General features: G+C 44.3%; 1 protein-coding gene across 13 annotated transcripts in view; it reads left to right on the plus strand.

The window, feature by feature from the left end:
- LOC106608716 (adhesion G protein-coupled receptor L3) overlaps positions 1-12,502 on the plus strand; it is a 314,019-nt gene that overhangs the window by 206,814 nt on the left and 94,703 nt on the right. For 11 of the 13 annotated variants that reach the window (XM_045721692.2, XM_082977451.1, XM_082977453.1 and 8 more), the window contains 2 exons: positions 7,476-7,661; positions 10,218-10,256. In XM_045721692.2, coding sequence (XP_045577648.2) covers positions 7,476-7,661; positions 10,218-10,256 — 225 coding nt within the window. The remainder of the gene's footprint in view (positions 1-7,475; positions 7,662-10,217; positions 10,257-12,502) is intronic. The other 2 variants (XM_082977452.1, XM_082977456.1) reach the window with 1 other exon arrangement.

The following is a 12,502-nucleotide window of genomic DNA, read 5'->3' on the forward strand; positions in this document are numbered from 1 at the left end:
GGGGGAGAGGTAAAGAGAGAGGGAGAGGTAAAGAGAGAGGGAGAGGTAAAGAGAGGGGGAGAGGTAAAGAGAGAGGGAGAGGTAAAGAGAGAGGGAGAGGTAAAGAGAGGGAGGAAGGGAGGTAAAGAGAGAGGGGCAGAGGTAAAGAGAGAGGGAGAGGTAAAGAGAGTGAGCGAGAGAGAGGGAGGTAAAGAGAGAGGGAGGTAAAGAGAGAGAGGGAGGTAAAGAGAGAGGGAGGCAGGTAAAGAGAGAGGGAGCGGTAAAGAGAGAGAGAGGGAGGGAGGTAAAGAGAGAGGGAGGGAGGTAAAGAGAGAGGAAGGGAGGTAAAGAGAGAGGGAGAGAGGGAGAGGGAGAGAGAGAGGGAGTAAAGAGAGAGAGAGGGAGGTAAAGAGAGAGGGAGGTAAAGAGAGAGGGAGGTTAAGAGAGAGAGGTAAAGAGAAAGAGGGGGATGGATGGAGGTAGAGAGAGAGGGAGGTAAAGAGAGAGAGGGAGGTAAAGAGAGAGAGAGGGTGGGCGGTAAAGAGAGAGAGAGGGTGGGCGGTAAAGAGAGAGAGGGAGGTAAAGAGAGAGAGAGGGAGGTAAAGAGAGAGAGAGGGAGGTAAAGAGAGAGAGTGAGGTATAGAGAGAGAGGGAGGTAAAGAGAGGGAGGTAAAGAGAGGGAGGTAAAGAGAGGGAGGTAAAGAGAGAGACGGAGGGAGGTAAATAGTGAAAGAGGGAGGTAAAGAGAGAGAGGGAGGGAGGTAAAGAGAGAGAGAGGGAGGGAGGTAAAGAGAGAGAGAGGGAGGGAGGTAAAGAGAGAGAGGGAGGGAGGTAAAGAGAGAGAGAGGGAGGGAGGTAAAGAGAGAGAGAGGGAGGGAGGTAAAGAGAGAGAGAGGGAGGGAGGTAAAGAGAGAGAGAGAGGGAGGTAAAGAGAGAGAGAGGGAGGTAAAGAGAGAGAGAGGGAGGTAAAGAGAGTGAGGGAGGTAAAGAGAGAGAGAGGGAGAGAGAGGGAGGGAGATAAAGAGAGGGAGAGGGAGGGAGGTAAAGAGAGAGAGAAGGAGGTAAAGAGAGAGAGAGGGAGGGCTGTAAAGAGAGGGAGGGCCGTAGAGAGAGAGAGAGAGAGGGAGGGAGGTAAAGAGAGAGAGAGGGAGGGAGGTAAAGAGAGAGAGAGGGAGGGAGGTAAAGAGAGAGAGGGAGGGAGGGAGGTAAAGAGAGAGAGAGGGAGGGAGGTAAAGAGAGGGAGGGAGATAAAAAGAGAGAGGGTGGTAGAGAGAGAGGGGGAGTTAAAGAGAGAGGTAGGTAAAGAGTGGGGTAAAGAGTGAGAGGGGGGAGGTAAAGAGAGGGGGAGGTAAAAAGAGGGGGAGAGGTAAAGAGAGAGGGAGGTAAAGAGAGAGAGGGAGGTAAAGAGAGAGAGAGGGAGGTAAAGAGAGAGAGAGAGGTAAAGAGAGAGAGGGAGGTAAAGAGAGAGAGAGAGGTAAAGAGAGAGAGGGGGAGGTAAAGAGAGAGAGGGGGAGGTAAAGAGAGAGAGAGGGGGAGGGAGCGAGAGGGAGGGAGGTAAAGAGAGAGAGGGGGAGAGAGAGGGAGGTAAAGAGAGAGAGAGGGAGGTAAAGAGAGAGAGAGGGAGGTAAAGAGAGAGAGGGAGGTAAAGAGAGAGAGGGAGGTAGAGAGAGAGGGAGGGAGGTAGAGAGAGAGGGAGGGAGGTAGAGAGAGAGGGAGGTAGAGAGAGAGGGAGGTAAAGAGAGAGGGAGGTAAAGAGAGAGGGAGGGGGAGGTAAAGAGAGAGAGAGGGGGGGAGGGAGCGAGAGGGAGGGAGGTAAAGAGAGAGAGGGGGAGGGCGGTAAAGAGAGAGAGAGGGAGGGAGGTAAAGAGAGAGGGAGGGAGGGAGAGAGAGGGAGGTAAAGAGAGGGAGAGAGAGGGAGGTAAAGAGAGAGAGAGGGGAGGGAGCTAAAGAGAGAGAGAGGGAGGGAGGTAAAGAGAGAGAAAGGGAGGGAGGTAAGGAGAGAGAGAGGGAGGGAGGTAAAGAGAGAGAGGGAGGTAAAGAGAGAGAGAGGGAGGTAAAGAGAGGGAGAGGGAGGTAAAGAGAGGGAGAGGGAGGTAAAGAGATAGTGAAGGAGGTAAAGAGAGAGAGAGCGAGGGAGGGCTGTAAAGAGAGAGGGAGAACCGTAGAGAGAGAGAGAGGGAGGGAGGTAAAGAGAGAGAGAGGGAGGGAGGTAAAGAGAGGGAGGGAGGGAGAGAGAGAGGGAGGGAGGTAAAGAGAGAGAGAGGGAGGGAGGTAAAGAGAGAGAGAGGGAGGGAGGTAAAGAGAGGGAGGGAGGTAAAAAGAGAGAGGGAGCTAGAGAGAGAGGGGGAGTTAAAGAGAGAGAGGGAGGTAAAGAGAGAGGGAGAGGTAAAGAGAGAGGGAAAGGTAAAGAGAGGGAGGGAGGTAAAAAGAGAGGGAGGGAGGTAAAAAGAGAGAGATCCAGATAAAGAAAGAGAGAGGGAGATAGGTAAAGAGATGGAGGGAGGTAAAGAGATGGAGGGAGGTAAAGAGGGAGAGGAGGTAAAGAGAGAGAGGGAGAGAGGGAGGTAAGGGTAGGGAGGTAAAGAGAGAGGGAGAGGGAGGTAAAGAGAGAGGGAATGGTAAAGGGAGAGGTAACGTGTGAGAGGGAGAGAGGGGGGGAGGTAAAGAGAGAGAGGGAGGGAGTTAAAGAGAGAGGGGGGAGGTATGTAAAGAGGGAGGGAGGTAGGTAAAGAGAGAGAGGGAGGGAGGTAAAGAGAGAGAGGGAGGGATGTAAAGAGAGAGAGGGAGGGAGGTAAAGAGAGGGAGGGAGGTAAAGAGAGGGAGGTAAAGAGAGAGAGAGGGAGGTAAAGAGTGATTGAGAGAGGAGGTAAAGTGAGTGAGCGAGAGAGAGGGAGGGAGGTAAAGAGAGAGAGGGAGGTAAAGAGAGAGAGAGGGAGGTAAAGAAAGAGAGCGAGAGAGAGGGAGGTAAAGAAAGAGAGCGAGAGAGAAAGGGAGGGAAAGAGAGAGCGAGAGAGATTGGGAGGGAAAGAGAAAGCGAGGGAGGTAGAGAGAGAATGGGCTGATGTTTTGGGTGTCAACTTCAGCTCAGTGCTGTAGTTGATATGGAGATGATTCCACTCTTCTGTTCTATCCTTTACCATAGTGTCGCTCTGTTTCCTGACTCAAATTCTTAGTCTATTATAGAATGCATCTCACACTCAAAGCAGCACAAAACTTGACACCTATACACCTTTCCCCTATACACATACTTGGTGGGAGTGACTATCGGAATATGGATACATTTTTAACAAAAGTGTTATTAATCTTTATTACGCAAATTAGGCATGAGCGATGTGCCTGTCATCCCTCGTTGTCGCTGTGGCGACAGGGAATTTAAATGAAGATCAACCTGTCAGGCGTCCCAGAATTCCGTCTGGCGCTTATTTTCACACCACTGTCCCTGGTTCTTCTCATTAACAGAAAGACGCAGAGAGATGAACTCGGAGAGAAAGAGACTGGGATTGAGGGAGAGAGGCTGAGAGAGAAGGAGTGATTGGGAGAGAGATGGGGAGGCTGAGAGAGCGGTGACAGTCCTCATTTTTTCTTACTTTGGCCATAGCTCTTCTTATTAAGATGGAGAGAGGAAGAGAAGGGGGAGAGAAGAAGAAGAGCTGTCTACCCTCCACACACTGTCCACACAGGCTCGGGGTTCTCGAAGAAAGGCAAATTAAGCCGGTGTAATTGGATCTGCTAATAAAAACAGAGGCAATGATTGCAAGGGATGGCCAAATAAATCATGTGAGACCCTTTGCCGTGGACACCGCAGTCTCCCCCTAATGCTTCTATTCATTCCTTTTATGGTACACTACTTTTAACCAGAGCTATACGAAATCTGTTCAGAAGTTGTGCACTACATAGGGAATAGGGTGTCATTTGGGACATAGTCCCAGACTTTGACTCCTACAGTGCATTTGGAAAGTATTCAGACACTCAGCCTTAATCTGAAATTGATTAAATGTATTTGTCTGCCATCAATATACACACAATACCCCATAATGAGAAAGCAAAAACAGGTTTAAGTAATGTTAGTAAATGTATAGAAAAAATCCCCTGAAATATCACATTTACATAAATATTCAGACCCTTTACTCAGTACTTTGTTGAATCACCTTTGGCAGTGATTACGGTCTTGAGTCTTCTTGGGTATGATTCTATAAGCTTGGCACATCTGTATTTGGGGAGTTTCTCCCATTGTTCTCTGCAGATCCTCTCAAGCTCTGTCAGGTTGGATGGGGAGCGTCGCTGCACAGTTATTTTCAGGTCTCTCCAGAGATGTTTGATTGGGTTCAAGTCCGGGCTCTGGCTGGTCCACTCAAGGACATTCAGAGACTTGTCCCGAAGCCACCCCTGCATTGTCTTGGCTGTGTGCTTAGGGCCGTTGCCTTGTTAGAAGGTGAACCTTCGCCGCACTCTGAGGTCCTGAGTGCTCTGGAGCAGGTTTTTATCAAGGATCTCTCTGTACTTTGCTACATTCATATTTCCCTCGATCCTGACTAGTCTCCCAGTCCCTGCCGCTGAAAAACATCCCCACAGCATGATGCAGCCACCACTGTGCTTCACCATAGGGATGGTGCTAAGTTTCCTCCATACGTGACACTTGGCATTCAGGCCAAAGAGTTCAATCTTGGTTTCATCAGAACAGAGATTGTTGTTTCTCATGGTCTGAGACTCCAAAAGGACTGTCATGTGCCTTTTACTGAGGAGTGGCTTCCGTCTGGCCACTCTACCATAAATGCCTGATTGGTGGAGTGTTGCAGAGATGGTTGTCCTTCTGGAAGGTTCTCCCATCTCCACAGAGGAACTCTGGAGATCTGTAAGTGTGACTCGGGTTCTTGTTCACCTCCCTGACCAAGGCCCCTCTCCCCCAATTTCTCCGTTTTTCGGGCGGCCAGCTCTAGGAAGAGTGTTATTGGTTCCAAACTTCTTCCATTTAAGAATGATGGAAGCCACTGTGTTCTTGTGGACTTTCAATGCTGCAGACATTTTTTTGTACCCTTACCCAGATCCGTGCCTCTACACAATCCTGTCTCGGAACTCTACGGACAATTCCTTCAACCTCATGGCTTGGTTTTTGCTCTGACATGCACTGTCAACTGTGGGAAGTTATATAGAAAGGTGTGTGCCTTTTTCAAAATCATGTCCAATCAATTGAGTTTACAACAGGTGGACTCCAATCAAGTTGTAGAAACAGCTCAAGGATGATCAATGGAAACAGGATGCACCTGAGCTCAATTTAGTCTCATAGCAATGTGTGTGAATACTTATGTAAATAAGGTATTTCATTATTTATTCATTTTTGTATACATTTGCAAAAAAAATAAATATTGCTTTGTCATTATGGGGTATTGTTTGTAGATCAATGATTTTTTTTAAATTTAATCCATTTTAGAATAAGGCTGTAACACAACAAAATGGCAAAAAAGCCAATTGGTATGAATACTTTCCCGAATGCACTGTACTGTATGTATGAAATATCAGAGGAAAGAAGTGCATCATCCGCGAACACAGCCGACTAAACACAGATGTCTGACTTGGTTAGACTCCTAAACATGGCCCAAATTATATGTAGCCCAAATGCTGTCTCTTGGTCTTTCACTAAACCCAAGGCTAATCGAATGAAGGAAGCTATAAGCGTTCCAAAAATAGAGGGACCTTAGGAAGAATAGACCTTCGGAACCGTGCTCCAAATCAGATCCACCCTCACCTCTTCAATGTCCCTGTTGAATTTACTGTATATCCAGATTTTAAATGTCTTAAAGCTGTGTTTAGCACTCTAATTTTGACCAAATGAAATGTTCTTTCTGAACGGTAGTCAAATCTTCTGCATATGAAAACATTTCCCATTTGAATGGAACAGGTGTTATTCAATTAAATGTCTGGGTAGTAAAAACAAAAGAAAGCTAAACACAAAGTTATTTTTTTCGTAATCCAATTCAAGATAAATTAAAAGCACAGAAACACATTGCACTATGAAATGAGACTCCTCTAGACATCATTAGGCCTCTCTGCTTGGCAGATTTATGTGTTGTAATTTAAAAACCAAGAGACACAACGACTACAAAGCGGTTGCTAGTTTGTGGGCAAATGGAGACTCTTCGGAGGCAGTCTCATCCATGGCTTGAGGAGATGTTTTTATTAAATTGTTTCCCTCAGAAAATTTAAATAGGTACTCTCTCCAACCAAGTGGCATACATAGGGAATGATTCGTGGTTGTGCTTTGAAAACATTTGTTTTTCTTCCTCCGGAGTCTAAAGAGCTGCTACATGCAATACAACAATAGACTGAGAGAGAAAGAGAAGGGGGGGAGAAAGGAGGGGAAGAATAAGTTGCTTGGTATAAGCAATATGGTGTAACTTCCACCTAGTGAGGCAAGGTCGAGCTATTATCAGATTGATTACAAATGTCAAATCATCACAGATCTCCACAGGTGCATAAGGGTGTAGGGTTTAGGGGATGATTTGGGATTGGCCCAGACAATTGGCGCTTGAGAGGGGGGATTATTGAGGATAGATGGAAAGCAGAAAAAAACCTTATTTCATACCAAAAGACCGCCAAAGTGAAAGACTGGAATGATCAATGTTTTTTTTTGCCAAAAGATCTCGCCAAAGCACAGTCACGACAATCACAGAAGTTCACTATGCGTCAGACAAAATTCATTTCAAACAGGCGTCATCCTCCGTGTGTGACATGTCTTCCCCCTAAAGCTAGCAGCTATTAGTTTCACTCTGCCTATAGACTTTTAAGGGGAGACTTGTCTCGATAGTTGACTTCATAATTGTTTCCTGATAGTCTATTAGCCCCAGTGTGCATTCAATGAAACAGTTCCTCACCTATTCAATTGCAGGCGATAGTGATATAAATCAGGAAATCTGTACATGCTAAACATTATTTTCTAACTTCAAACATTTTGTATAATGCCATTTTGTCATGTTTGAAATGTGTATATTGAAAATAATAAGTTCAATGCAGCGTATGTGTTTAGATACAGGGAGACGGATGACTGTAGGATTGTATTTATTTATGATGTAATAGTTTGACTTTGTCACAAATTTGAGACTGGAATGGATTTGGTTCTAGCCACTTTAAATCCAATCAAATAGCATAAAATAGTTTATACTTATACACTGGTCATTCAGCAACATTGAATGAAATATTGAATCCTCATATTATTGATTTGAACCAATCATATTACACACCGGCCTATTTTCTTCCCCTCGAGGACACCGTTATTAGCCAAATAGTGATAATTCTGCGCAAAACCTCCAATTTTGACCGGGCCAAATGGGTTCATGTTTGGCCAGCCCATCTGCATTTGCCCGAACTGCCCTATGGCCAGTCTGTTGGTACTATAGCTACATAGCATGATAGTCAGTGGTTAATTGCATACTGTGTATGTGTCAATGTGAATATGTGTCTGCCATCATGCTTGGTTAAATATGTGTATGTTGTTTTTCCAGCTCAAAGCAGGAGAGACTGCAGCCGTCATTGCCAGGGAGCTGTCGGAGCAAACAAAGAGTAACCTTCAGGCAGGGGACATCACCTACACAGTCAAGGCCATGGGTCAGCTTGTGGACCTACTTGACGTGCAGCTGAGGAACCTTACCCCTGGAGGCAAAGATAGTGCAGCCCGCAGCCTCAACAAGGTAGGTTTCTACCTCCAGTCTGGGAAAAGCAATGGCTGTGTCATTTCCTTTCCTCGTCTCCTTCCCTTCGGGACTAGTTGATTTGACAGATTGTGACAGGCGAGAGCAACATAACCAGTAGGGTTTCCAACCTTTCGCTTCGCCTATCCAGATTGTTCAGCTCAATGGTCCACCAAGGACACAGGATGAAGAAAGGAGGATATATATGAGAATTGATTCATAGCCGAAGAAAGAACTGACTTTATTCACCTTTGTTTCCTTCAATCTCTGAAACTTTCTTTTTCAACGGTGGAGGCCAGACAAGGATTTCAAGCCAGTCAAACCTGAACAGTGGGCATTGTTTTAATGATCTGTACTCCGGCCATAGCACTGTCATACCAAATTATCTCCTGCATTATTTCTCGCATCTAGCGATCTGCCCGGCCCTCAAAAAAAATAAAATCTACAAGCAGCCAAACGCAGGGGGATATCTCAAAGCCTCGCCGCATAGGCTGTTCTGCTTTATATTACCAAAAGTCAGTTGGGGTTATAACTAATTATAACAGCAAACGCGTGGGTAGGATTATTCCAAAGTAGGTAGACTTTTTAAAGGGGTCATACGGATATTCCAGGCACGTCTGGAGCGGTTCTCATGCCATGCTCGTTTCTTTCTAATGACAGAGGAAATGTATTAAACATAGCTGTTTTCTAAACCCAAGAGTGCCTGAGTTTTTTTGTAGCCCCAACCTAATGCAATTATTCCCAAATTCACAGTTGGGTACACATAGGGGCACTCAGGCAATGTGACGCAACCAATGGAAAAGCAAACATCAGTGAAATTAAAAATGTCAGCCGTTAATTTGTTTTAGCGGCTTCACTTGTAGTGGAACAATAACACCTGTTTCCCAATAGCTTTTTTTCACAGACTTTATTTAATTGCCGCATGCAGCCAGATGCCTCCATTGAGATTTAAGTGTCATTCCCTCCTTGGAGAGCGAGGCGATGGTGATAGCCAACGGGCTGAGGAGAAATCTGACGGCTTGCACTTCTGATCTCTTTATCTATGGCTTTTACGAGGTAGCCATCTTGAAAATAAAAAGTTAAGAACAGTTACAATTCAAACTATGTTTTATGGGAGAGGATCCTTGATTTTTATTGTTATAATCTTGTCATAAAACTGAAGCCAATGTTCTATGAATATACAGTATGTAAAAATAAACATTAGCCTAGACTAGAGGGGCTGCAGGTAGCCTAATGGTTAAGATTGTTGGGCAGGTAACCGAAAGGTTGTTGGTTTAAATCCCCCGAGCCGACTAGGTAAAATCAAAATGCCGATGTGCCTTTGAGCATGGCACTTAACCTTAATTGCTTCTGTAAATTGCTCTGGATAAGAGTGTCTGCTAAATGACGAAACATTTTAATGTAATTTTATTTAATTTTTTTACTTCTATTATGATGATGCCAAAAAAGATCATGTCTAGAGCAAGGAAAGCTCCTACTGGGAGAATATTATTTTTCCCATTTGATCATTATCTCTTAGATAAATACACTAACTACCTAGTACACCAAGGACTTATGACAAATCTCCCCTAGCGCTCTCTCTATACTATTCAAGGTTATCCTCTCCGCTCTGTCCTCCATCGTTTCCCCTTTAATCCCGGCTGGCATCGCAGCCCCTAGCGCTGGTGCTCCACCTCTCTCTCCCTCTTGCACGTGTGTTTACCTCTGACTTCAATCATTTTGACACAATCTGCTAAGAGTTAACAGAATTAAAGATCCCTTTGATAGTAAGCACAATGCATCTCCGCCGGCAGACAAAGAGCCGATTGAGTTGGCAAACACCAAGATCTGTGGCACTTTTATGATCAAAGTGTCATGCGAAAGGCGCTAACGGAACCATTTCCAGGAAAATGGGCTGACTGATGTGAAGGAGCGAGAGCCTTCCTTTATGAGGAAGACGCCACCCATCACAGAAAATCAGGAGCGCATCAGCATTCCCTCTATGCTACGCGCTACAGCTAGGTTAGGCTAACAAAGTAGGCTTCTGTTTATTTAGTCTGTTCCCAGCCCAATGCTACGTGCTAGTCTAGCTAGCTGTCAGTACTCCAGTGCTAATTCAAAATCTCTACATACTGTATTGACCTGCTAACATCAGTCCCAGGTATGCTAAACTCCTTCAGGTTCAGCTTTACTCATGCTGTGACAAGGTTTCCAAGTTAAATAGTTCTTTAGTTCCTTTTTTCTCCACTTACCCACAGGTACAAGCGGTAACCTTGAAACTCCAACTTGAAAGCTGAACAATGTCTCAGCCCCAATCCCCACTTGGGCTGTGTGGCTTGTTTCTGCTCTAATTGACTAAGATTCTTTGTGATGTTTTCTATGAGAGGGAATAATTAATGTGCATGCCGTTTTTCACACAGTTTATGTAAAATGAGAAAGTCTTAATTAGCCAAAGTCAAGAGGTGACATTTTGTTATATATTTATTTTCTCTCTTTTCACACTTTATTTCATACTAATGGAACTTGTATGTCGTGTCAATCCTTTGCTAACTGTTATTTTTTTCCGGTGGTTTGCAGCTGCAGAAAAGAGAGCGCTCTTGCCGGTTTTACGTGCAGGTATTTTGACTCTTATCTTTCACCCGGCTTCCTACCCTTCCCATCCACCATGGTGCTGTGTTTTGGTGTAACCATGATTTGTGACTTGTTAACCCACCATAATGTCATGCTTTGTGCTAATGATAGTCCTGGCTGTGAAGGCATTTGTTGCTCAATGTTGGGCCTGCCAAGTAAACTTTGACCTTGTAAAATTGTATCTGAAAACTTGGATCTAAACATACCACTTGGGGCAGCAGGTATCCTAGTGGTTAGAGCGTTGGGCCATTTAACCGAAAGGTTGTGAGATGGAATCCCCGAGCTGACAAGGTAAAAATCTGTCGTTCTGCCCCTGAACAACGCAGTTAACCGACTGTTCCTAGGCCGTCATTGTAAATCAGAATTAGTTCTTAACTGACTTGCCTAGTTAAATAAAGGATAAATAATAAAAAAGAAAAAAATGTATCAGTGTGGATGCAACTATTGCTAGTTGCCATTTCTTTATCCAAGTTGTTGCTCATCTCACTTTGTCTTAACCACATCCCAATGTCCTAATTCTCCCGCCAACCCCCACCCCTGCAACAAATTCACATAGCCACCGTTTCCCAACATGTTTTTCTTGTTAATGCTGTCTTCATGCCTCTGTGTTTGTGTTGTGATGGTTTTTGATGGTAAAACAACACTCCAAAGAAGAAACTGTATAAATACTGTATGTAATGCATCCTATATAATAAGAACATTGGTTGTTCATGGATATCGTTTGAACCTCGGTCGGTCATGGTTGAATGGGTTATGGTCTAGATATAAATGTCAAACAAGATATCAGGTTTTATGCTTGAAGGAAATGTCACGTATGTTTTCCCTGCTGGAGACGCCAACAAGACGACTATTCAATACATTTAAGTTGTTTTCTTAGATGAAATAAAGAGAGACATATATAATCATCTATAGTCATCTATGGCAACATACTTGTTCACAATAACCTGATTATGTAATTCTAGCATATACTCACAGCTTTCACATTGTTATAACCGTCAGTGGTTATGCACTCGCTCAAAGCTACCATCATTTCATTTCAATGCCCCAAAGATTTTTTTCTCCCAGAGATTTAAATCCGACTTCCACATTTTTTGTGTAATAAGTAGATACAGTTAAGAGCCAAAAGTGACCTCATTTTAACCAAAGCAAGTCAAAACCCACCGTCCACCAGCACTCCCCTGACAGGCAAGACTCACAGGGGGGGGTGTTATGACTCTTCATGATGCATAAAGCATGTGTGTCCTAATTTGTAGGGCCTCCACAGCTATTTCTTGAGCTCCAGTGTGGATTTGATGTCCCGGCTTGTCAGTAAAATGTCATCAAAATCGGTTCTACTTTGAGAAGAGCTACCGGATGAGTTGACATGCGTGCTTCCCACCGCAGAAGGTTCCTATAGCTTACAGATGTTGTCCTACATTGTCTGTGGTAGTATCACATCTGTCAGGCGACATGAATTTGATTGTTTCAAATATTTTGCGGCATGTCTGAACTCACTTCAATGCGTATGGGTTGTTTGATTGAGCATTTTCCAGTGGATAAAGGGTGTGTGTGTGTGCACGACACAGAGTATGGAGTATGTATAAGTGTGCACAGCATTTGAATATCAGTTGGCGTTTTGCAAATTTGACATTTTAGTCATTTAGCAGATGCTCTTATCCAGAGCGACTTACAGTAGTGAGTGCATACATTTTTGTACTGGTCCCCCCGTGGGAATCAAACCCACAACCCTGGCGTTGCAAGTGCCATGCTCTACCTATTGAGCCACATGGGCCATTTATTGTTTTATATGCACTGACTAAGAAATACATTAATTATAGATGCCTGTGGGTTTGTGTGTGTATGCACGCTGTGCACACATGTTTATATGCACACAAGTGTCTACATGATTGTGTGTGTGTGTGTGTGTGTGTGTGTGTGTGTGTGTGTGTGTGTGTGTGTGTGTGTGTGTGTGTGTGTGTGTGTGTGTTTATACAGTACCAGTCAAAAGTTTGGACACACCTACAAGGGTCTTTATTTTTACTATTTTCTACATTGTACAATAATGGTGAATACATCAAAACTATGAAATAACACATGGAATCATGTCTTCACTATTATTCTATAATGTAGAAAATTGTAAAAAAATAAAGAAACACCCTGGAATGAGTAGGTGTGTCCAAACTTTTGACTGGTAATGTCCATGGGCAACTGTTGAACCGTGCACTGGCGTCGACTCGATACCTTCCCTGAGC

The sequence above is a fragment of the Salmo salar genome, chromosome 07 (assembly GCF_965601325.2).
Source record: "Salmo salar chromosome 07, fSalSal1, whole genome shotgun sequence".
NCBI lineage: Eukaryota > Metazoa > Chordata > Actinopteri > Salmoniformes > Salmonidae > Salmo > Salmo salar.